The sequence below is a fragment of the Osmerus mordax genome, chromosome 5, assembly GCF_038355195.1.
Source record: "Osmerus mordax isolate fOsmMor3 chromosome 5, fOsmMor3.pri, whole genome shotgun sequence".
NCBI classification, from domain to species: Eukaryota; Metazoa; Chordata; class Actinopteri; order Osmeriformes; family Osmeridae; genus Osmerus; species Osmerus mordax.
The window spans coordinates 21,561,263-21,583,475 of record NC_090054.1 but is presented as its reverse complement, the minus strand read 5'-3'; the positions used below and the strand labels follow the sequence as shown (position 1 = coordinate 21,583,475).

At 54.2% G+C, this 22,213-nt stretch overlaps 1 protein-coding gene across 2 annotated transcripts in view; it reads left to right on the top strand.

The window, feature by feature from the left end:
• The window catches only part of arid4b (AT-rich interaction domain 4B), a 32,399-nt gene extending 11,820 nt beyond the window's left edge, over positions 1-20,579 (top strand). The window contains exons 8-24 of one of the 2 annotated variants that reach the window (XM_067236808.1): positions 1,799-1,940; positions 3,206-3,285; positions 7,512-7,588; positions 9,489-9,634; positions 9,936-10,008; positions 10,901-10,995; positions 11,161-11,258; positions 11,516-11,720; positions 11,922-12,124; positions 15,890-16,066; positions 17,095-17,179; positions 17,341-17,476; positions 17,679-18,920; positions 19,070-19,180; positions 19,710-19,949; positions 20,056-20,202; positions 20,308-20,579. In XM_067236808.1, coding sequence (XP_067092909.1) covers positions 1,799-1,940; positions 3,206-3,285; positions 7,512-7,588; positions 9,489-9,634; positions 9,936-10,008; positions 10,901-10,995; positions 11,161-11,258; positions 11,516-11,720; positions 11,922-12,124; positions 15,890-16,066; positions 17,095-17,179; positions 17,341-17,476; positions 17,679-18,920; positions 19,070-19,180; positions 19,710-19,949; positions 20,056-20,202; positions 20,308-20,453 — 3,403 coding nt within the window. In that variant the 3' untranslated portion in view covers positions 20,454-20,579. The remainder of the gene's footprint in view (positions 1-1,798; positions 1,941-3,205; positions 3,286-7,511; positions 7,589-9,488; positions 9,635-9,935; positions 10,009-10,900; positions 10,996-11,160; positions 11,259-11,515; positions 11,721-11,921; positions 12,125-15,889; positions 16,067-17,094; positions 17,180-17,340; positions 17,477-17,678; positions 18,921-19,069; positions 19,181-19,709; positions 19,950-20,055; positions 20,203-20,307) is intronic. The other variant, XM_067236809.1, reaches the window with a different exon arrangement.
• Positions 20,580-22,213: the final 1,634 nt, after the last annotated feature.

Below are 22,213 nucleotides of genomic sequence, written 5' to 3'. Positions count from 1 at the left end.
TAGACACAATCATTTTCCTGGCTGAAGACGGCCCTGGTCAACCCTCCCAGACTGAGCCAGGGTCACCATCTCATACCTCTGCTCTCTGGGCTGGAGAACACAGACACTACATCTCTGTTGTACTGCCCATGGCTCTCTCTCCAGCCTGCAGCTCCCTGCCTGCTGCTGTACCCTGAACAGCCCCAGCTGCACAGGCTCTGGATCGCTAGGCTCCTCTATGCACCACAGTTACACCAGAAGCTTCCTGAGCTAGGTCACAGGTGCTCTGTCTCTGACATAGTGAACCAGGATGGAGAGGAACTAGTGAGCCCTGCTAGCCCTGCTAGCCCTGCTAGCCCTGCTAGCCCTGCTAGCCCTGCTAGCCCTGCTAGCCCTGCTAACCCTGCTAGCCCTGCTAGCCCTGCTAACCCTGCTAACCCTGCTATCCCTGCTATCCCTGCTAGCCCTGCTAGCCCTGCTAGCCCTGCTAACCCTGCTAACCCTGCTAACCCTGCTAACCCTGCTAACCCTGCTAGCCCTGCTAGCCCTGCTAACCCTGCTAGCCCTGCTAGCCCTGCTAGCCCTGCTAACCCTGCTAGCCCTGCTAACCCTGCTAGCCCTGCTAGCCCTGCTAACCCTGCTGCCGGACATGGCTCTCTGCAAGCTTTTACTGCGTTCTGTGATCGTGTGTGTGTGCGTGTGCGTGTGTGTGTTGTCGCTGCTTGGCACAGCTGACTGTGTTTTCGTCACAATGAGCTCCGCTGTCTGAGCTCCTCTGTATCTCCGCTGTAATGAGCTGGGAGTAAACAACTGGGGCTGCGCAGGTTGTTATAGTAACACTGTTACAGTGACACTGTTACACTAACACTGTTACAGTAACACTGCTACACTAACACTTTTACAGTGTAATAGTGTAACACTGTTAGAGTGACACTACTACAGTAACACTGTTACAGTGACACTGTAACAGCAACACTGTTACACTGACACTGCTACAGTAACACTGTCTGCTTGGTTACGTGGCTGTCTCCCTGCTTCAGCGTGTTATTGGCCTGTTTGGTTGTAGTCTTGGTGCTGAGGCGTGATACTACACTGACTCCAGGCCAGGAGGGGAGGTGGGGGAGGTGTTTGGGTGTAGACGTGGTGGAGGTGTTTGGGTGTAGACGTGGTGGAGGTGTTTGGGTGTAGACGTGGTGGAGGTGTTTGGGTGTAGACGAGGTGGAGGTGTTTGGGTGTAGACGAGGTGGAGGTGTTTGGGTGTAGACGTGGTGGAGGTGGTGGTGGAGGTGTTTGGGTGTAGACGTGGTGGAGGTGTTTGGGTGTAGACGTGGTGGAGGTGTTTGGGTGTAGACGTGGTGGAGGTGTTTGGGTGTAGACGTGGTGGAGGTGTTTGGGTGTAGACGAGGTGGAGGTGTTTGGGTGTAGACGAGGTGGAGGTGTTTGGGTGTAGACGAGGTGGAGGTGTTTGGGTGTAGGCGTGGTGGAGGTGGTGGTGGAGGTGTTTGGGTGTAGACGTGGTGGAGGTGTTTGGGTGTAGACGAGGTGGAGGTGTTTGGGTGTAGACGTGGTGGAGGTGTTTGGGTGTAGACGAGGTGGAGGTGTTTGGGTGTAGACGTGGTGGAGGTGTTTGGGTGTAGACGTGGTGGAGGTGTTTGGGTGTAGACGTGGTGGAGGTGTTTGGGTGTAGACGTGGTGGAGGTGTTTGGGTGTAGACGTGGTGGAGGTGTTTGGGTGTAGACGTGGTGGAGGTGTTTGGGTGTAGACGTGGTGGAGGTGTTTGGGTGTAGACGTGTCTGAGAGTGTGTGTGGTTCCTCACAGCCAGGAGGAGGAGTCATCTTCATCCTCCAGTGAGGAGGAGGAGGGGGACCAGAAGCAGAATGAGGATCTGTTCGGGAAGGTGGTGTGTGTGGAGGCCGTCGCCACGGGCGACAAGAAGAAGACCACGTGGTACCCTGCTCTGGTGAGTGAGCACACACACACGCATGCTTACTGCTGGCTGGTCTAACCGCCCTGGCGTTCTCTTCGTCCTCAGGATTAGAGCGTTTCATCTGAACTGGACTGTTACGTAATCTCTCCAAACTGGCTGCTCTGTCAGAGCTGTTAGCAGTTGCAGTGGGCTAGGCAGTCTCCTCTGTAAAGATGGTTTAAAAAAAAGTGCCTCAATTTGATTGATTTGCAGAAAAGCAGTACTGGTTTGGATGACTGAATCCTGCAGCGTTTTAAATACAGCAGCTGCTCTGCAAACGCATTTTAACTAGCTGAAATGACTTAGAGCTGGCTTGTGTTTTGATGTGAAAATCATCATTCAGTGTGAGCCCTTCCCTGCCACCCTACTCCCTGGCTCTGTGCTGCTCTGCGTGGGGGAGAGTGCACAGGGAAATGGTGACAAGCCTTGTTTGTTTATGTAAGTGGTACAGGCGGATCATGGGGAACAGCAGAGACGCTGGCCCTTTAAGTGTTCCTGTGTAGTCAGCAGGCTCCGCCTCCAGGGTTTGTTGTTCTTGGCGTGCTGCTGCTGCTGCCACCCGCCGCCACACTGCCTCCTGGTGGCGGCCCGCGGTACGGCAGAACCCTGCTGTAGCACCGCACAGCATGCTGGGAGCTGTTGCTACGGCGAGGTGAGGAGGAGGAGGAGCAAACAGATGTGTTGTAGCTCAGGTGGGACGTGAGGAGGGAGTCTGGGAGGAAGAGGCTGAGACTCACGACAGGGACACAGGGAAGGAGAGAACGAGAGAGCGAAGGACAGAAGGAAATGAAAGATGAGAAATCTTGAAAGGAAACAGCAATGTGGGCGGAGATGAGGTGAAGGCTTGGTTGTGTGTAGATCAGACCTCCAGGAGGTGGGCAGTGTTCTGTAGTGTGCCGCGGGCCAGACCCCTGCTGTCGTCCTCACACACAGTAAACAGCAGAGTGAAGCATGCTGGGAGAGGATGATGACTCTCACAGGATTTTGAATCTCGCTCTGTCTTCCTTAGTTTTTTATTTGATGGCTTATTTTGAGCTCAATCGATACAGCGTCACCAGAGGCCTGAAGATTTAGTCTTTTATTTATTTAATTTGAGTTATTTTAGATTGTGGGGTCAGGTAGTAGTGACGTGTTATTGGAACGGCAAAATAATTCAGTATCTCTCACTGACTAACATCCGTGGGAACCAGTGATAAAGCTGAAAAGTCAATAAACGATAAAAGAAAATGTCCTCACTCTGACTGTTTCTCCTCGACAAGGTCATCTCCCCGGATTGCCATGACGACGTCACGATGAAAAAGGACAACATCTTCGTCCGCTCCTTCAAGGACGGAAAGTTGTAAGTCCTCCGTCGCTTTGTGTGTGTGGGAGAGAGTGTGTGTGGGAGAGAGTGTGTGTGGGAGAGAGTGTGTGTGGGAGAGAGTGTGTGTGGGAGAGAGTGTGGGAGAGAGTGTGTGTGGGAGAGAGTGTGTGAGAGAGAGAGTGTGTGTGGGAGAGAGTGTGTGTGGGAGAGAGTGTGTGTGGGAGAGAGTGTGTGGGAGAGAGTGTGTGGGAGAGAGTGTGTGGGAGAGAGTGTGTGGGAGAGAGTGTGTGTGGGAGAGAGTGTGTGTGGGAGAGAGTGTGTGTGGGAGAGAGTGTGTGTGGGAGAGAGTGTGTGTGTGTGAGAGTGTGTGTGAGAGCGTGTGAGAGAGTGTGTGAGAGAGAGTGTGTGTGGGAGAGAGTGTGTGTGGGAGAGAGTGTGTGTGGGAGAGAGTGTGTGGGAGAGAGTGTGTGGGAGAGAGTGTGTGGGAGAGAGTGTGTGGGAGAGAGTGTGTGTGGGAGAGAGTGTGTGTGGGAGAGAGTGTGTGTGGGAGAGAGTGTGTGTGTGTGAGAGTGTGTGTGAGAGCGTGTGAGAGAGTGTGTGAGAGAGAGTGTGTGTGGGAGAGTGTGTGTGAGAGAGTGTGTGGGAGGGTGTGTGGGAGGGTGTGTGGGAGGGTGTGTGTGTGGGAGGGTGTGTGTGAGAGAGTGTGTGGGAGGGAGGGTGAGAGAGTGTGTGGGAGGGAGGGTGAGAGAGTGTGTGGGAGGGAGGGTGAGAGAGTGTGTGGGAGGGAGGGTGAGAGAGTGTGTGGGAGGGAGGGTGAGAGAGTGTGTGGGAGGGAGGGTGAGAGAGTGTGTGGGAGGGAGGGTGAGAGAGTGTGTGGGAGGGAGGGTGAGAGAGTGTGTGGGAGGGTGTGTGTGTGGGAGGGTGTGTGTGTGTGAGAGTGTGTGTGGGAGGGAGGGTGAGAGAGTGTGTGGGAGGGAGGGTGAGAGAGTGTGTGGGAGGGAGGGTGAGAGAGTGTGTGGGAGGGAGGGTGAGAGAGTGTGTGGGAGGGAGGGTGAGAGAGTGTGTGGGAGGGAGGGTGAGAGAGTGTGTGGGAGGGAGGGTGAGAGTGTGTGTGGGAGGGAGGGTGAGAGAGTGTGTGGGAGGGAGGGTGAGAGTGTGTGTGGGAGGGAGGGTGAGAGTGTGTGTGGGAGGGAGGGTGAGAGAGTGTGTGGGAGGGAGGGTGAGAGTGTGTGTGGGAGGGAGGGTGAGAGAGTGTGTGGGAGGGAGGGTGAGAGAGTGTGTGTGGGAGAGTGTGTGTGAGAGAGTGTGTGGGAGGGTGTGTGGGAGGGTGTGTGGGAGGGTGTGTGTGTGGGAGGGTGTGTGTGAGAGAGTGTGTGGGAGGGAGGGTGAGAGTGTGTGTGGGAGGGAGGGTGAGAGAGTGTGTGGGAGGGAGGGTGAGAGAGTGTGTGGGAGGGAGGGTGAGAGAGTGTGTGGGAGGGAGGGTGAGAGAGTGTGTGGGAGGGAGGGTGAGAGAGTGTGTGGGAGGGTGGAGGACACAGTGAAGCTGTGCTGCTGTCCTGGGTTTGGTTCAGGAGTGCGCCCTCTACAGGCTGATCATGGAGCTGCAGCTAGGCACAGCACAGGCAGCAACATCATTAGGAACAGACCCTAACTTTCAATAGTTGTTTATATTGTTGGGAAACGACATCTGGTTGACTGAGCTAGGAGCTAATGGGAAGGCGGCAACTTTCCAACCGTTTCTGTAAACACTTGATTGTCGTGGAATATTCAGAGTAACAGTTCAATCACAAGATCCCAGCTCTCAGGTCCACCATGTCTGGTTCCTCTCAGGTCCACCATGTCTGGTTCCTCTCAGGTCCACCATGTCTGGTTCCTATCAGGTCACCATGTCTGGTTCCTATCAGGTCACCATGTCTGGTTCCTCTCAGGTCCACCATGTCTGGTTCCTATCAGGTCACCATGTCTGGTTCCTCTCAGGTCCACCATGTCTGGCTCCTCTCAGGTCCACCATGTCTGGTTCCTCTCAGGTCCACCATGTCTGGTTCCTCTCAGGTCAACCATGTCTGGTTCCTCTCAGGGGAGCCGTGTCACCGTGCTAGCTGCTGCCAGCTGCTGCCAGCTGTTCAGGGCTCCCTTAAAGACCCCCTCCCGTCCTGGTCCAGCAGCTTGGACAGTCCTGTGTCCCACAGACGTGTCCTGCAGACGTGTCCCGCAGACGTGTCCCGCAGACGTGTCCCGCAGACGTGTCCCGCAGACGTGTCCCGCAGACGTGTCCCGCAGACGTGTCCCACAGACGTGTCTGCGGTGATACGAGTGTGAAGAGGCTGTTACCAGCTGTGGTGTGGCTGTCTGCTGGGTGATGAGAGGGATAAGATGAGGATTATTCTGGAAAGAAATGTAAGCTGTATTTAACTTTGGCTCACAGGAGGCCTTGGAGGGTACGTCCTCATCAGCTGGGAGAGCAGAGAGGGCAGAGATAACCAGAGACTGTGTAGCTGGGAGGGCAGAGATAACCAGAGACTGTGTAGCTGGAGACTGATAACCTAGAGACTGAGAGGGCAGAGAGGGCAGAGATAACCAGAGACTGTGTAGCTGGGAGGGCAGAGATAACCAGAGACTGTGTAGCTGGAGACTGATAACCTAGAGACTGAGAGGGCAGAGAGGGCAGTGATAACCAGAGACTGTGTAGCTGGGAGGGCAGAGATAACCAGAGACTGTGTAGCTGGAGACTGATAACCTAGAGACTGAGAGGGCAGAGAGGGCAGTGATAACCAGAGACTGGGTAGCTGGGAGGGCAGAGATAACCAGAGACTGTGTAGCTGGAGACTGATAACCTAGAGACTGAGAGGGCAGAGAGGGCAGTGATAACCAGAGACTGGGTAGCTGGGAGGGCAGTGATAACCAGAGACTGTGTAGCTGGGAGGAGCAGAGGGGTGATGGTTCCACCTGTGGAACTCAGACACTGCAGTCACCTGCTTGGGATCGGACAGAAGTGGATCAAGCGAGCTATTTCTCAAATTGGACTAAATGGAGCAGTCTGTTGTGGCTTGAGGTGTAATTACTGGTTGTCAGGTTCACTTTGAGTCTGGTGGCAGCGCTGGGTGGTGTGATGAGGACGACCTTCTATCCTCATCAGTGGTGACTGACTCTCCATGGACCTGCCGCCCTGGTCCATCAGTGGTGACTGACTCTCCATGGACCTGCCGCCCTGGTCCATCAGTGGTGACTGACTCTCCATGGACCTGCCGCCCTGGTCCATCAGTGGTGACTGACTCTCCATGGACCTGCCGCCCTGGTCCATCAGTGGTGACTGACTCTCCATGGACCTGCCGCCCTGGTCCATCAGTGGTGACTGACTCTCCATGGACCTGCTGCCCTGGTCCATCAGTGGTGACTGACTCTCCATGGACCTGCCGCCCTGGTCCATCAGTGGTGACTGACTCTCCATGGACCTGCTGCCCTGGTCCATCAGTGGTGACTGACTCTCCATGGACCTGCCGCCCTGGTCCATCAGTGGTGACTGACTCTCCATGGACCTGCTGCCCTGGTCCATCAGTGGTGACTGACTCTCCATGGACCTGCTGCCCTGGTCCATCAATGGTGACTGACTCTCCATGGACCTGCTGCCCTGGTCCATCAGTGGTGACTGATTCTCCATGGACCTGCTGCCCTGGTCCATCAGTGGTGACTGACTCTCCATGGACCTGCTGCCCTGGTCCATCAGTGGTGACTGACTCTCCATGGACCTGCCGCCCTGGTCCAGCACCACGCTGTGTGTTCATGATAAAACACCCACAGGCCCCCAGCTCAGCTCGCTAACCACACTGAGTCTCACTAACTCTTCTGTATGTTCACCGTTCTATTCCTCATGTCATGTAGCATGAGGGCCAGACAGATGAAAACACATGTTTCTAATAATACTCTGGGCTCTTGAAGTTGAAAGTGTTTTTCCAGCAGATAGCCCCATTCCATCCAGTGTCTGGAACAGGAGGACAGGGTTGGACTGTGTGTCAGTGTAGTGCAGGACTGCAGGTGTTGTGTGTGTCAGTGTAGTGCAGGTGTTGTGTGTCTCAGTGTAGTGCAGGACTGCAGGTGTTGTGCCTGAGGCTATCCTGCTATGTTTGTGTTGACCACCTAACCTCACCTCTCTCCATGTCAATACGCAAACTCCAGTAGCTGTGTTTGCCTGCTGTCCTCCCTCTCTCTGCCCTGCTGCAGCCGGCTGGCCTGGCTAACACTGTGAGTGTGTGTGTGTGTTGCAGTTACACCGTGCTGAGGAAAGACGTGAGGGAGGTGGATGGTCGCTCTCCCCCCAGAGCAGAAGCAGTGCTGAAGCCAGGTGAGTCCAGACCCCGTCCAGACTGGAGCAGGAGGGAGAGCTGTCAGGGTGTGTTTCTGGTACTGGAGCAGGAGGGAGAGACGGCAGGGTGTGTTTCTGGTACTGGAGCAGGAGGGAGAGATGTCAGGGTGTGTTTCTGGTACTGGAGCAGGAGGGACAGATGTCAGGGTGTGTTTCTGGTACTGGAGCAGGAGGGAGAGATGTCAGGGTGTGTTTCTGGTACTGGGGAGGGAGGGAGAGATGTCAGGGTGTGTTTCTGGTACTGGAGCAGGAGGGAGAGATGTCAGGGTGTGTTTCTGGTACTGGAGCAGGAGGGAGAGATGTCAGGGTGTGTTTCTGGTACTGGAGCAGGAGGGACAGATGTCAGGGTGTGTTTCTGGTACTGGAGCAGGAGGGACAGATGTCAGGGTGTGTTTCTGGTACTGGAGCAGGAGGGAGAGATGTCAGGGTGTGTTTCTGGTACTGGGGAGGGAGGGAGAGATGTCAGGGTGTGTTTCTGGTACTGGGGAGGGAGGGAGGGGGGTGGGGGGGGGGGGAAGGTTCTTCTCGGTCTATTTCTGTTTGAAAGCCTCTCTGTATGACACCCCTGCTCTCTGCTCATAATTACTTCTGGATTCAGCTTATCAGCCCCTTAGTATTCACGCAGGCAGCCGGCTGCTGATTGTGATATGTTATGCTGTGTAAAAAAAGACAGTGTTGTAGAGCTTGTTAGCTGCTACTTAAGCCCCACCTAAGTGGCTGAATGCAGATGATGATGCTGCTGCTGGTGGAGAGTTAAAGATGGAGAGGTGAAAACGACATCTATCTCTCTCCCTCTAGATCCCCCTGCCCCATTCTCCTTCATCCCCCCCATCTTTTCTCTTTCTCCCTCTCTCCTCTCTCTCTCTCACTCCTTCCCCCTCTCTCTTCTCTCCCTCCCCCTCTCCCCCCTCCCTCCTCAGCTTGTCAGCTGGTCTCTGTGTCTAGTCTTGTTTTCCTTCAGGTAGCTCAGTGTTGATCCAGGCACTGAGGCATAATTGAGTGTCTCTTCTGTTGAATCCTTGTTGAAATGATAGTGCTGTCATTCACAGTGATCCCAGCCATTTACCCAGCCGAAATGTCTCTTCTCTGTGGAGTGTTATTGTAGAGCAGTTATATTATTGTTGTGTATAAATCAACACTTGCATCTCATGTGGTTGTGGCCAGCCTTCACATCCTCCAGTACCACAGCATGGCTAGGCTTCAGCCTGACTTGTCAAAACCTAGATGGCCAAATCAAGTGTGTGTGTGTGTGTGTGTGTTTAGGTCTGGGTTATGCAAAAAGCCTAAACACAGTTAAAACCCACTTCCTCCACTCCTACACACACAGCCCCCCCTCTTCCCCCACTCCTACACACACAGCTCCCCCTCTTCCTCCAGTAGTGAACTGGTTTATATGGAGTACAGGGATAAAGCACGACTGATAGCCTTCAGGTTGCTAGGTTACTGTCTCAACACAGTGATGTATAAATGTTAGTGTGTTGTGTCAACAAGTGGCCCTCATGCTCATTTGCATAACCAGAGATGGGAAGTAAAAAAGTCTAAATACTTTATTTAAGTAGATTTTTCTGGTATTAGTGTTTTACTTCACTATTTATTTTTCTGACAACTTTTTACTTTCGCTCCTTACAGTTTTTACACAAATATCTGTACTTTCTACTACTTACATTTTAAATCCAGGCTCCTTACTCTAGTTTTTTTTGTTGAAAATACAAGTTTACAAAAAAAGGTTTTCATCATTGATGAGTACTTGATGAGGTTAACCCGTCTGTCCTTTCACTACGTGTGTGGGGGGGGAAAGTTTAGAAAGGTTTACAAAATATTTACCCCCAGAAAAGTTTTGAAAGGTTGAACAAAGTGTGTGTGTGTGTGTGTGTGTCAGCGCTGGACGCGGCTCTGGAGTTCCAGCGCCAGGCCTCTGTCCCCGCCACCTGGAGGACGGAGGTGAAGGACGAGAGCTCCAGCAGCGAGGAGGACAACGAGGACGAGGACGAGGACGAGGAGGCGGCCAGCAGCGAGGAAGAGGAGGTAACCCTCATCTCTCTCCACCTCCTGCACACACACACACCCAGTCACTCCAACCATACAGCTCTTTGTAGAAGACCTACTCACTTGCTGTGACACTTCCTCTCTCTCTCTCTCTGTGTGTGTGTGTGTGTGTGTGTGTGTGTGTGTGTGTGTGTGTGTGTGTGTGTGTGTGTGTGTGTGTGTGTGTGTGTGTGTGTGTGTGTGTGTGTGTGTGTGTGTGTGTGTGTGTGTGTGTGTGTGTGTGTGTGTGTGTGTGTGTGTGTGTGTGTGTGTGTGTGTGTGTGTGTGTGTGTGTGTTCAGGAGGAAGTGGAGCCCTACCCAGAGGAGAAGGAGAACTTCCTGCAGCAGCTGTACAAGTTCATGGAGGACCGAGGTGAGAAGATCCTCTACTAACAGAAGCAGTGGTGGGATTCACCCTGGGTCACCTCCACCTGGGTCACCTCCACCTGGGTCACCTCCACCTGGGTCACCTCCACCTGGGTCATGGCTCACCCCTCCCAAGTCACATCCACCTGTGTCTCCCCACCAGCAAACTCTCTGGGGCTTGCTTGATTTACTACCACCCTCAGTGCCACCTCACAAACTCAAAAACACTTATATTGTAAATGTCTATATCAGTGATAGCCTGGCTCTGCCCTCCTATGTACTTCCGCTGAATTTTCATTGTGCTTCTGTACTGCGTCTGGGCTTGAGATATATTGGTCAGATGTCTCCGGTAAACTTTTTACCGGTCCAATCAGCGAACAGAGGGAGTGGCTGAGAACGATGACGTTGATGTTGTGTGCTAGTTTGAGTTGTAGTTCCGTAATGGCGGCGTAGAAAGATGTGAGCGAAGCCATTCGATCCGTTGTGGCAACGCTGCAGAATATCCAGAAGTTAAAGCCGGAGCAAGAGCAATCTTTGATCCCCACGGGGTTCGTTTGATTTTCCAGCTCGCTCCGTTAGTGGTGAAGGAGGTGGCTAAGACGAACGCTAACGATTGGTTATGGCAGATCCAGAGAGGCTCTGGGCAGATCCAGAGAGGCTCTGGGCAGATCCAGAGAGGCTCTGGGCAGATCCAGAGAGGCTCTGGGCAGATCCAATAGTTTTAAACTTCAACAGAGTACCTGCCTTCAAGGAAGTTGACGCTTGTCAATTGATCGAGCCCAGACTCTCTGTACAAATGCAATGTACGAGAGTGTGGTTAGGACCAGGCTACATCAGTGTACCCTGTTTGGTGTGGATATGCAGTTCATACCCTCAGCAGCTGTCCTCTATGTCTGCAGGAACCCCCATCAACAAGAAGCCAGTGCTGGGCTACAGAAACCTCAACCTCTTCAAACTCTACCGGCTGGTGCACAAACTGGGTGGCTTTGACAGTGTGAGCAGTCCAGGGCCGCACACACATGCAATTCAAATACACCTCTTTTGGTCACTGTTTTATTTAGATAACCTTTTGATTACTCCTTGCCTGTTTTAAATGATTTTTCTACTGGGGAGTTTTAGTTTGTGTGTGAAGTCTCTCTCTCTCCATGTCTCTGGGCAGATCGAGAGCGGTTCTGTGTGGAAGTCTGTTTACCAGGACCTGGGCATCCCTGTTCTCAACTCTGCCGCTGGCTACAATGTCAAATGTGCTTACCGCAAGTACGTACCTCCTCTCATCTCCCCTCCTCTCTATTTCCTCTCTTACGGTCAGAGAGAGAACAACTGCACCAGCTGTTCTCTCTCTGTACTAGCTGTTCTCTCTGGAGCTGTAGTGTGACTCTGGAGACACCCTCGCAGCTGATGACCTCAGGCTGTGGACCTGTCCTCTTCGTGTGTGTGTGTGTGTGTAAGAATGTGATTATGTGATCTGGTTGTGTGTGTGTGGCCCTGACCTCCATTGTGCTGCTGTTGTGTAGGTACCTGTACGGCTTCGAGGAGTACAGCAACTCCACATCCATCACCTTCAGGATGGACCTGCCCCTCAAGCAGGGGCCCAAGGGGGAGGCCAAGGTGGAGGCTGGGGGCCCCGCGGGGGCCATGGGGCCCCCTGCAACCTCCAGCACCGAGGAGAAGACCAGCCCAGAGAGGGAGCCCAGCCCAGCCGCGGCCTCCGTCAGCAAGGTACTCCTCCTCCCCACCTCCTCCCCACGCACAGCTGCCTCTTATCTGTGCACGCCTTGTTATTGCTACCATCACTTCTGACCTTCCTTTAGACATGCGTTTACCCCTCCCGCCCGAGGCAAGGTATGTCACAGCGAACCTCTGCACACTGTTAGAGCAGTAGAGGATATGATGTCATAAATCCCCCCTCTCCCCCCACAGGAGGAGAAGCCAGAAGCAGGCAGGAACAAGATGGGTCCGGACCCTCCCAAGGCTGAGCTGAAGGCCGGAGGCGAGGAGGAGGATGGCGGGGCGCAGAAGCACGAGGCTGACAAGGGGCTGTCGGTGTGTCGTCTAGGGGCGGAGGGCGTGAAACAGGAGGAGCAGCAGCAGGAGGAGGAGCCGGCTGGCAGGGTCGTCTCTAGGTAGGTGGAGCTGTGCGATGCTGTGTCCCCAACACCCTCCTGCAGCACAGGTCACTCCTCAGAGACTACGCAAGGCAGAGAGGAGCATTTTACAAGCTGTCTGGTTTGTTCATGACAAATTATCAGTAGCAGGTTAGCTCCAGAAGTTTGTTTCTCTAAAGGGGCAAATTAATTTGTAGCGTAATTTATATAAATGTTTTGTAATATGATCATCTGTGATGATACAGTTTGTACTGGAATTATACAAACGTAAATAGTTGCTATTGTCCTATACATTTACATAAATTGTAAATTTGTCCTCGACATTCTGGCAACACGGCACAGGACAAAAAGGTGTGGCCTTCAGCCAGTGAAGCAGAATGATGTGGCCCTCAGCAGAATGATGTGGCCCTCAGCCAGTGAAGCAGAATGATGTGGCCCTCAGCAGAATGATGTGGCCCTCAGCATAATGATGTGGCCCTCAGCATAATGATGTGGCCCTCAGTAGAATGATGTGGCCCTCAGACAGTGAAGCAGAATGATGTGGCCCTCAGCAGAATGATGTGGCCCTCAGCAGAATGATGTGGCCCTCAGACAGTGAAGCAGAATGATGTGGCCCTCAGCAGAATGATGTGGCCCTCAGCAGAATGATGTGGCCCTCAGACAGTGAAGCAGAATGATGTGGCCCTCAGCAGAATGATGTGGCCCTCAGCAGAATGATGTGGCCCTCAGCAGAACGATGTGACCCTAAGCAGAATGATGTGGCCCTCAGCAGAATGATGTGGCCCTCAGCAGAACGATGTGACCCTCAGCAGAATGATGTGGCCCTCAGACAGTGAAGCAGCGTTCCTCTTCTGAGGAGTGACCCGTGCCCTGACCCCTCCGCTGACCCCTCCTCCCCCTGCCTGCCCCTAACCTGGGGGTTCCCCTCCCAGCCTCTCCACTCTGCCCCCCCTCCCCACCCGCTCTCTTCCCATCTCTCTCGCTTGCTCTCTCGGCCCCTCTCTTCTTCTCATGGCTGAACAAGCACCAACAAACAGAGAGAGCTTAGAGCAGCAAAGCCCGACAGCCTTTAGTTCAACAGCACACCAAACCCATGTCCTCTCCCTGGTCACAGCTCTTTAACCCTTGTGTTGCCTTCGGGTCACATGACCCAAAGGTTCATAACGAACCATCGTTGTGTTTACCCAATTTTACCCAATACAAAAACAAATAAAAATAATTTTCTTTTAACCTTCGCAATGTGGGGGGTCTGAGACAGCCCAACGGTTAAAAGAAAATGCTTCACTTTGTTTTTGTATGAGGTGAAGTTGTCGCAATACGACGGTGGGTCACACGGCTGATGGGTCAGAATGACCCGAAGATAACACAAGGGTTAAACATGGCCTCTGGCCGGCTGGTCTGGGCTGGCTGGTCAGCTTGCTTGCTCTCTTCCAGTCTGTGAGAACTCCATAGAGCAGAGAAGTGAAACATGAGGATCCTCTCTCCTCTGAGTCTCTCCTCTGTCTCTCTTTCCTCTGTCTCTCTCTCTCCTCTGTCTCTCTCTCCTTTGAGTCTCTCCTCTGACTCTCTCTCCTCTGAGTCTCTCCTCTGAGTCTCTCCTCTGTCTCTCTCTCCTCTGACTCTCTCTCCTCTGAGTCTCTCCTCTGAGTCTCTCCTCTGTCTCTCTCTCCTCTGTCTCTCTCTCCTCTGAGTCTCTCCTTTGAGTCTCTCCTTTGAGTCTCTCCTCTGAGTCTCTCCTCTGTCTCTCTCTCCTCTGAGTCTCTCCTCTGAGTCTCTCTCCTCTGAGTCTCTCTCCTTTGAGTCTCTCTCCTTTGAGTCTCTCTCCTTTGAGTCTCTCTCCTTTGAGTCTCTCTCTCCTCTGTCTCTCTGTCCTCTGTCTTTCTCTCCTCTGTCTCTCTCTCCTCTGTCTCTCTCTCCTCTGTCTCTCTTTCCTCTGTCTCTCTTTCCTCTGTCTCTCTCCTCTCCTCTGAGTCTCTCCTCTGTCTCTATCTGTCTCTCTCTTCTGAGTCACTCCACCAGACCTTCCTGTCCTCAGCGCTCTCCTTCCTCCTCTGGCTTTCGGTGTGCAGCTTGGTCTCGTTTCATTTCTGTGGCGTGTTTCATCCAGCTCTGGGCTTCATGCAGGCCTGTGAAGGCGTCAGATTAGCGCCTCCTACTGGTGGGGCTGGTGTCCCACTGGGAAATGATTCTTCTTTGATTATGAACTACTACGGATGTTGTTCTAGTCCTACCTCAGTATCGTCCTCGCTTCACATATGATGTGCGTTCATTGTTAAACCAACAACTTGGCCTTTAGCAGAACAGTGACAGTAAGAGATTGATTGCGGAGTATCAATTGTCGTGACCTTTTGTTTTATGACGTCTGCAGAGACCGCCTTGGTAAGACTCCTGCCCCACAGGTATAAGATTCTAATTGATCCGTCTCACGCAGTTTCCACTGGTCTAACCCACTCAGAGAGAGCAGCCAGGCACCTGTTCCTCTGGCCCTCCATGGCGGCTCTGAGAGAGTCCTGTTGAATTGGGCAGGGCTGGTGTCTTCAGAGCAAGGGCACAGCTGATGTTTTCAGAGCAGGGGCACAGCTGGTGTCTTCAGAGCAGGGGCACAGCTGGTTTCTTCAGAGCAGGGGCACAGCTGGTTTCTTCAGAGCAGGGGCACAGCTGGTGTCTTCAGAGCAGGGGCACAGCTGGTATCTTCAGAGCAGGGGCACAGCTGGTATCTTCGGAGCAGGGGCACAGCTGTGAACAGTGAATCATGCGCTACAGTGTTAGTGGCTCTCATCACTGGAAGAGACTTCAGGCTGGACTGTGCTGATGCTGATACTGCTGGCTCTGAGATGCCATGTTGCCTTGCACTGCTGCTGAGGACCGGAGGGGGGGCCGGGGGGGGGGGGGGGGGGGGGGGGCCGGACAGCCATGCTGGTGTGTGCAGTGTGGCCGTGCTGGTGTGTGCAGTGTGGCCGTGCTGGTGTGTGCAGTGTGGCCGTGCTGGTGTGTGCAGTGTGACCGTGCTGGTGTGTGCAGTGTGACCGTGCTGGTGTGTGCAGTGTAACCTCCTCTTGGGATTTTTCACTGCTTCCTCTGTCCTGCTGAGAGCCTGTGTTCACCGTGTTCGACTGCTGTGGCCTCAAACGCTGTGCTGCCAAACTGCGCTTCGCTGTTCCAACCTGTGTGATGGTCTGACCCACCCTTAAACCACACCCACCTCCTCCCCCTCCAGCTCTGATTGACAGTTCCCCTCAGCACCCTCTTGTGGCTACCCCCCCTTACCCCTTCTCCCCCCCCCCCCCCCCCCCCCCCAGGGTAACGTGTGATTGACAGCCCCAGGTATGTGTTGTGTGGAGTTAAAACTAGACACTCTTACCTGTAGAACACACTATCCCATACTAGTCCACATCCACATGATCTGCTGTGTTAATGGAAGTGTGTAGAGGTATTTAACGAGACCCATTCTGTCATTCTGTCATCCCCTGATAGCACGTTACTTTAAATATGGGTCTGGTAGCTGTGCTAGAAGGGTACTGCCTTGTGTGAGACAAGTTTACTGGACTAGAGTGGCAAGAGGACAAGGAGGAAGATCTCTTTGGGTCAGGCAGTTTCAGGAGAGATGTTGGTAGATGTGTAGCCAGGGTTGGGAGGGTTCAGTGCAGGGTAGAGAGAGAGAGAGAGGGGGAGAGAGGGAGGGAGGGAGGGCTGGGTGGATGGGAGGGAGAGAGGGAGGGAGGGAGGGTGTGTGGTGACGGTGCCAGCCTAGGGACAGGAAGTGCTGAACTGTCTTTCTTGCAGGGATGTCAGCAGTCAGGAGGGGGAGGAAGGGGAGGAGGTTGAGTGTTACCCCCCGGGGATGAAGGTGCAGGTGAGGTACGGGCGCAATCTGAAGACGTACGAGGCCACTGTGAGAGAGGCAGGCGTGGAGGGGGGACAGGTGCTCTACCTGGTGCACTACTGTGGCTGGAACATGAGGTAAGCTAGGACCCAGGAGCCGCCCTACTCACCTCTCCAGATCTGCTGCCTCCTTCAGGGGAACAGCCTTCAAATGGGCATCTCCCAGACCAGAAATAGACCTTACCTCTCAATCCTACCTAGTTAACGAAACAGTCCGTCTTGTCGGGACTTAGCTAATGGTTCACACTGGGGCCACCTAGTGGCGGAGGTAGAGAATTGGGTCAATCTGTAACATTGTGAAGTTTTGACAGTTTCCCCTGTCTGTCTGTACCCCCCTGTCTGTCAGTCTCGCCTAACGAAGAGACTGACTCACTCCCACCAGCCCCATTCATGGCCTGAGCTGTCAGTAGAAATCTAGAATGACGAAGGCCCATACCAATCTGCAAGGCCCCAAAACGTGCTGCCACACTCACCTGTGCCTCTCAGCCCCCCTCTCGGCCCCCCGCCCCTGGTGAGGGGAACTTTGTGTGTCGTCAGAAGTGTCAGGGCTCCATGAGACAGACAGGGAGTAACTTTGTTTCTGCTTCTTAGTGAGAGGCGACCTAGGACCCTCCATGGTGTTGTGGTGTGGTGTTCTCTGGGGCTCCACGCTGGGAAGGGTCTTCCTCTGTGTCTGTGTGTTGTGGTGTGACATCATGCCTCTAACACAACTGTTGCAACTTCTTGGGACTTTTCTAGAATACATTTTTGTGGTGGTTGTGTTTTGTATTTTTATTTTGTAAACTTTTTTTCCCAGATGTTTTTTTCCCCTCATTCATTTGTCCTTTCATACAAAAAAAGTAGCATTTTTTACTGTGCTGTCAGTCCTGTCAGTGCTGTCAGTGCTGTCAGTGCTGTCAGTGCTGTCAGTGCTGTCAGTCCTGTCAGTCCTGTCAGTGCTGTCAGTCCTGTCAGTGCTTGTACAGTCAGGATGGGTTGTGGTTCAGAGGGTAGAGCTAGCTGTGTTTAGTGTGCTGGGTGAGATGTGTGAGAGAATGTGCTTATAGTAGTTCTTGTGAGATCCTCAAAGTAACGTGTCTTTTCTGGTTTCGTTTTGAACCTTTTAGATATGACGAATGGGTCAAAGCGGACAAGATTGTGCGCCCTGCCAATAAGAATGTTCCAAAAGTCAAACATCGCAAGAAAATAAAGGTACTTTTAAGTCTTCTCATTGGCTTGGAAGTAAAGTGTTGTCACTTCCTCTCTGTGTGTTCAGCATGATAGTATATCCATCACTCAGAGGTGAAAGGCATTTCTTTTCACACACGACGAGAGATTGTTTGTGACGTTGCTGTTTGTCTTCTGTCCTCCAGAACAAAGCGGAGAGAGAGAGGGACAGGCAGGAGAGGCTGAGCGAGAGAGAGGATCTGGGCTCCTCCCCCAACAACCGCGCCCCCCGCCCCCCCAAGCCCGGCTCCGCCCAGGAAGGGTTCTCCAAGATGGAGGAGGGTGAGGACAAAGGGACTGTACAGTACTGTTGAAATGACTTCTGTCCTCAGTGGCCTGCCAGGTGGCATGGACATGCCAGATTAGGATCAGAGCTCCTCTGCTGTCTGATGTTGTCATGGTGCTGAGTGATGACGTTTGCTGTTGTCATGGTGATGACGTGTGCTGTTGTCATGGTGATGACGTGTGCTGTTGTCTGTCCCAGCCTCAGAGAGCTCTACAGATGAAGATGACCGTGAGGATGAGGAGGGTGACCGTGACGACGAGGACCGTCCGGGGGGGCGCAGGGGTCTCCGGAGGGGGGGGCCCCCTGACCCCCCCCATGGGGCAGAGCGCTGGGACGGGGGCCCGACCCTGGAGGGCTGCAAACCGCCTCCTACCGTCACCGGGAAGATCCAAGAACCAATCAGCTCGGAGAGTCCAGAGACGGGCAAACGGCGGGGCCAATCAGAGTTCGAGGTGGAGGTCAGCCCCAGGAAGAGGAGGAGTGAAGGGGCAGCGGAGCGGAGCGCCAAGGGCCCGTCTAAAGCCAAGACCAGGAGCACCAGGAGCGCAGACTGGCACCTCGCGGGGGGCCCGAGGAGGGCGGAGGACAGGGGGGAGCGGGGGCCCTGCCCAGGGGAGGAGCGAGCCCCCTCTTCCAGCTGCAGCTCTGAGGACGAGGGGCTCCAGACCCCCGAGGCCCCCGCCGGAGACGGGGAGAGAAGCCGGCCCAAACCCAGAGGCTCGCCCTCCAAGAAGTACAACGGCATCAAGGAGAAGCCCAGAGGGGGCAGACCCTCCGGGTTCTGGGACATCCCTGAGAAGAGGGCCAAGATGGCAGCTGGCGGCGTGGAGGAGAGGCCAGCCGGACGCAGTAAAGGCCAGAAGGACGTGTGGTCCAGCATCCAGGCGCAGTGGCCCAAGAAGACCCTGAAGGAGCTGTTCTCTGACTCGGACACGGAGGCGGCAAACTCCCCCCCCCCAGCCGTCTCGGCCTCAGGGCTGGAGGAGGCCAGGGGGGAGCGGGAGGGGGGCCCAGGGGCCCCGGGGGACGAGGCCCTGGAGGAGCAGAACGACAAGCTGCAGGAGTTCCCAAGCAGCGGGAGCAACTCTGTCCTGAACACCCCCCCCACCACCCCGGAGTCCCCCTCCATGGAAGGCCCCGGCCGGCCCCCCTCCCCTCCTCCATCCACCGCACCTGTCCCCGCCCCGGCCCCGAGCCCCCCCCCAGCCCCCCTGCCCCCAGCCCCCCTGCAGGAGGAGGTGGCGGGGGGCCGTAGTGAGACTGACAGCAGCACGGTGGAGGTGGAGAGTCTGGGAGGGGAGAGCCAGGACCTCCCCCACGCGGACGGGACCGCGTCCCCCTCCAAGGCCTTCGACGGCAGCCTCTCCTGCAACAGCAGCAGCACCTGCAGCCTGGAGCTGAGCGGCAGCAGCCAGCAGGACAGCGAACAGAAAGCCAAAGGTAAGACAACAGCCGCTTGCATCTGCAACGTCATAAACACGTGCTGCGTCGTTTTCACTGGTAGAATCTTGACGTTTCTCGGAGGCTTCTGGAACGCCGCCCCTGAGGTAGTGAAGCCTGTGTCTCAGTCTGTCCTGTTCCCTCCGTAGTGTCTGCTAGTCAGAAGCGGCACAAAGAACTGCAGGCTAGTGGCGCCGCGAAGAAACACAAGCCAAACCGCAAGAGCCTTGGAGTTCCTCCCAAAAAGAACCGCAAAACTGGTGAGGAGGAGAGGGGGCTCAGGGTGGGGAGGAGAGAGGGTTCAGTGTGGGAAGGAGAGGAGGAGAGAGGGCTCAGGGTGGGGAGGAGAGAGGTGGGGAGGAGAGAGGTGGGGAGGAGAGAGGGCTCAGGGTGGGGATGAGAGAGGGCTCAGGGTGGGGAGGAGAGAGGTGGGGAGGAGAGAGATGGGGAGGAGAGAGATGGGGAGGAGAGAGGGCTCAGGGTGGGGAGGAGAGAGGTGGGGAGGAGAGAGATGGGGAGGAGAGAGGGCTCAGAGTGGGGAGGAGAGAGGTGGGGAGGAGAGAGGTGGGGAGGAGAGAGGGCTCAGGGTGGGGAGGAGAGAGGTGGGGAGGAGAGAGGTGGGGAGGAGAGAGGGCTCAGGGTGGGGAGGAGAGAGGGCTCAGGGTGTTTATCAGCTTTACTGTCGTTGTCCCGTCCCCCTCATTCAAGATTGTTATACAGCACTGTTCAAAAGTCATAATAGTCAAAAGTCACATTACTGTACCCATCCCCTCTCTCTCTGCCGTCCAGCCCATCACAGCAGCGACAGCGAGGACCAGTCTGTGGGCGAGGGGACCGTGGGGGAGGGGACCGCCAAATCACCCGCCTCAAAGACCAGCACCACCGACATGAAGGCTGCCATTTCTCCCAAGTGCCCAGGGAGAACTCCCCCATCCAGCCATAAGTACCACAAGCACGGAGACGACCACTCCCACCACCGAGAGCACCAGGGGCGCACGCCGCGGGTCTACAAGTGGAGCTTTCAGATGTGTAAGGAACAAACACAGGGAACCATCAGTAACTTTACACCTGCTTGTGTTTCATTTCCTCCCCCTAGAAGAGTGAGTTGATGTTGTGATGTTTCTTGCGTCTCCAGCGGACCTGGAGAAGATGAGCAGCCTGGAGAGGATCTCCTTCCTACAGGAGAAGCTGCAGGACATCAGGAACCACTACCTGTCCCTGAAGTCTGAGGTGGCCTCCATCGACCGCCGGCGGAAACGCATGAAGAAGAAGGAGAGAGAAAGTCAGTCCCACTTCCTGTCTTACTTGCTGTGATCTTCCTGTGTGTCTGCGTCCTGTCCCACTCACAGTGTCAGCTGTGACTAACCCTCCTGCTTCCTCCCTGCAGGTACAGTTGCAGCCTCGTCCTCGTCCTCGTCCTCCTCCTCCCCGTCCTCCAGCTCGCTCACAGCAGCCGTCATGTTGACCCTGGCTGAGCCCCCCGTGTCCTCCTCGTCCTCACAGAACTCTGGCGTGTCGGTGGAGTGCAGGTGACAAGACGTCCCAGCAGGGAGCCACAGCACTGAGCACTTAACCAGCGCCCTGCCTCCACCCCAGCGCCGTGCCCCCCCAGCCCTCTGCCCCCAGCCCTCTGCCCCCAGCCCTCTGTCCCCAGCCCTCTGTCCCCAGCCCTCTGTCCCCAGCCCTCTGCCCCCAGCCCTCTGTCCCCAGCCCTCTGTCCCCAGCCCTCTGTCCCCAGCCCTCTGTCCCCCGCCCTCTGCCCCCAGCCCTCTGCCCCCAGCCCTCTGCCCCCAGCCCTCTGTCCCCAGCCCTCTGTCCCCAGCCCTCTGTCCCCAGCCCTGTGTCCCCAGCCCTCTGTCCCCAGCCCTCTGCCCCCAGCCCTCTGCCCCCAGCCCTCTGCCCCCAGCCCTCTGCCCCCAGCCCTCTGCCCCGCCCACCAAGACCCTAAACTCCAAACACATACTGGAACAGCTGGGGCACAACTAACAGACCAGAGACAAAATACGAAAACAAGCACTATTTTCTATTGACAACTGTTTCCTCGGCAAGCTAATTGCACTTAAGTGCACTTTTATGAAGATTGTGTAGGGGAAGAATACAACAAAAATTACAACAAATTGTTTCTTTCCTTTCACCTGAATTAATGAACATTTGTAAGAATTGTTTTCCGCAAGCAATAATTCTTCTTCTGTGGTATGGGGTTGTTCTGTCCTGGTGAGGGACCATGTGCAGTGATGGATTCTCTCTGCTCTGCTGTCCCTCCTCTTGTCCTTGTCAAGAGGATCCTAGAAGGTCAATGCCACATTGGCAGCAAGTGCATCCTCATAGTGTAACCTTCCCACCTGTTGCTCTTATCATTGTCCACCTGCATTTCACCGGCCCCCTACTGGAACAGTGGATAAACTTCTAACAGTTGTCTATATTGTCCCCCCCCCCAACCACAGTTACAGAGGCCTCTACAGATTGAGCTGTGGGCTGGCCTCTACAGATTGAGCTGTGGGCTGGCCTCTACAGATTGAGCTGTGGGCTAAAGATGGCTAGGGCTCCAAACAAGTGTTTGTGAGGAGATCCAGTGCTGGAGATCCAGTGCTGGAGATCCAGTGCTGGCTGTAGAGCACATGAACACTGCTAGTTCCTGTAGTGCCTTGGACAGCTCCCCTCCAGTCTGCGCTGCTCCTGCCCTCATGACAAGCTCTGAGGTCTTACACAAGACCTACAAGCATTATGTGAATGAGAAAAGGCTTTGAGGGTTTTCATCTGCATATGTGTGGTATTGATGATAGACTCTGATTGTATAGCCTGGATTGCAGAGAGAGCTGATGGGCCAGATTCTATGTATTCTACTACTGAATATACTTACTTCCTGTGAGAGACGGTTAATATGGCAGTTTCAAAACGTGCAATGATGGAGATGGCAGGTGTATCACCCTTTATAGCCTAGAGATGGTAGTAACTTAAGCTTTTTAAACTTTGGTTGTCTTTCCTTCATCATTTACTCATAGATTGAATGAAGCACCCAGTCAACTTATGGAATTGATATGCTCTATATGAATATGAACATGCTCTATATGAATATGAACTAACAAGGCATTTTTTGCAGCCAGATCAAGTATGATAATTCTGTGTATGACACAGAAAGAGATACATTAACAGACACAATCCCAGGTTCACAATAAGTAAATGTTTTATATAAAGTAGAGCTGTGTAGGACTTGGGCCACCCCTATGTAGTTTAACCTATAATTAATGATTTTCTGCTTCTCGATAGTCAGACATTTTTATCATATTCACCAT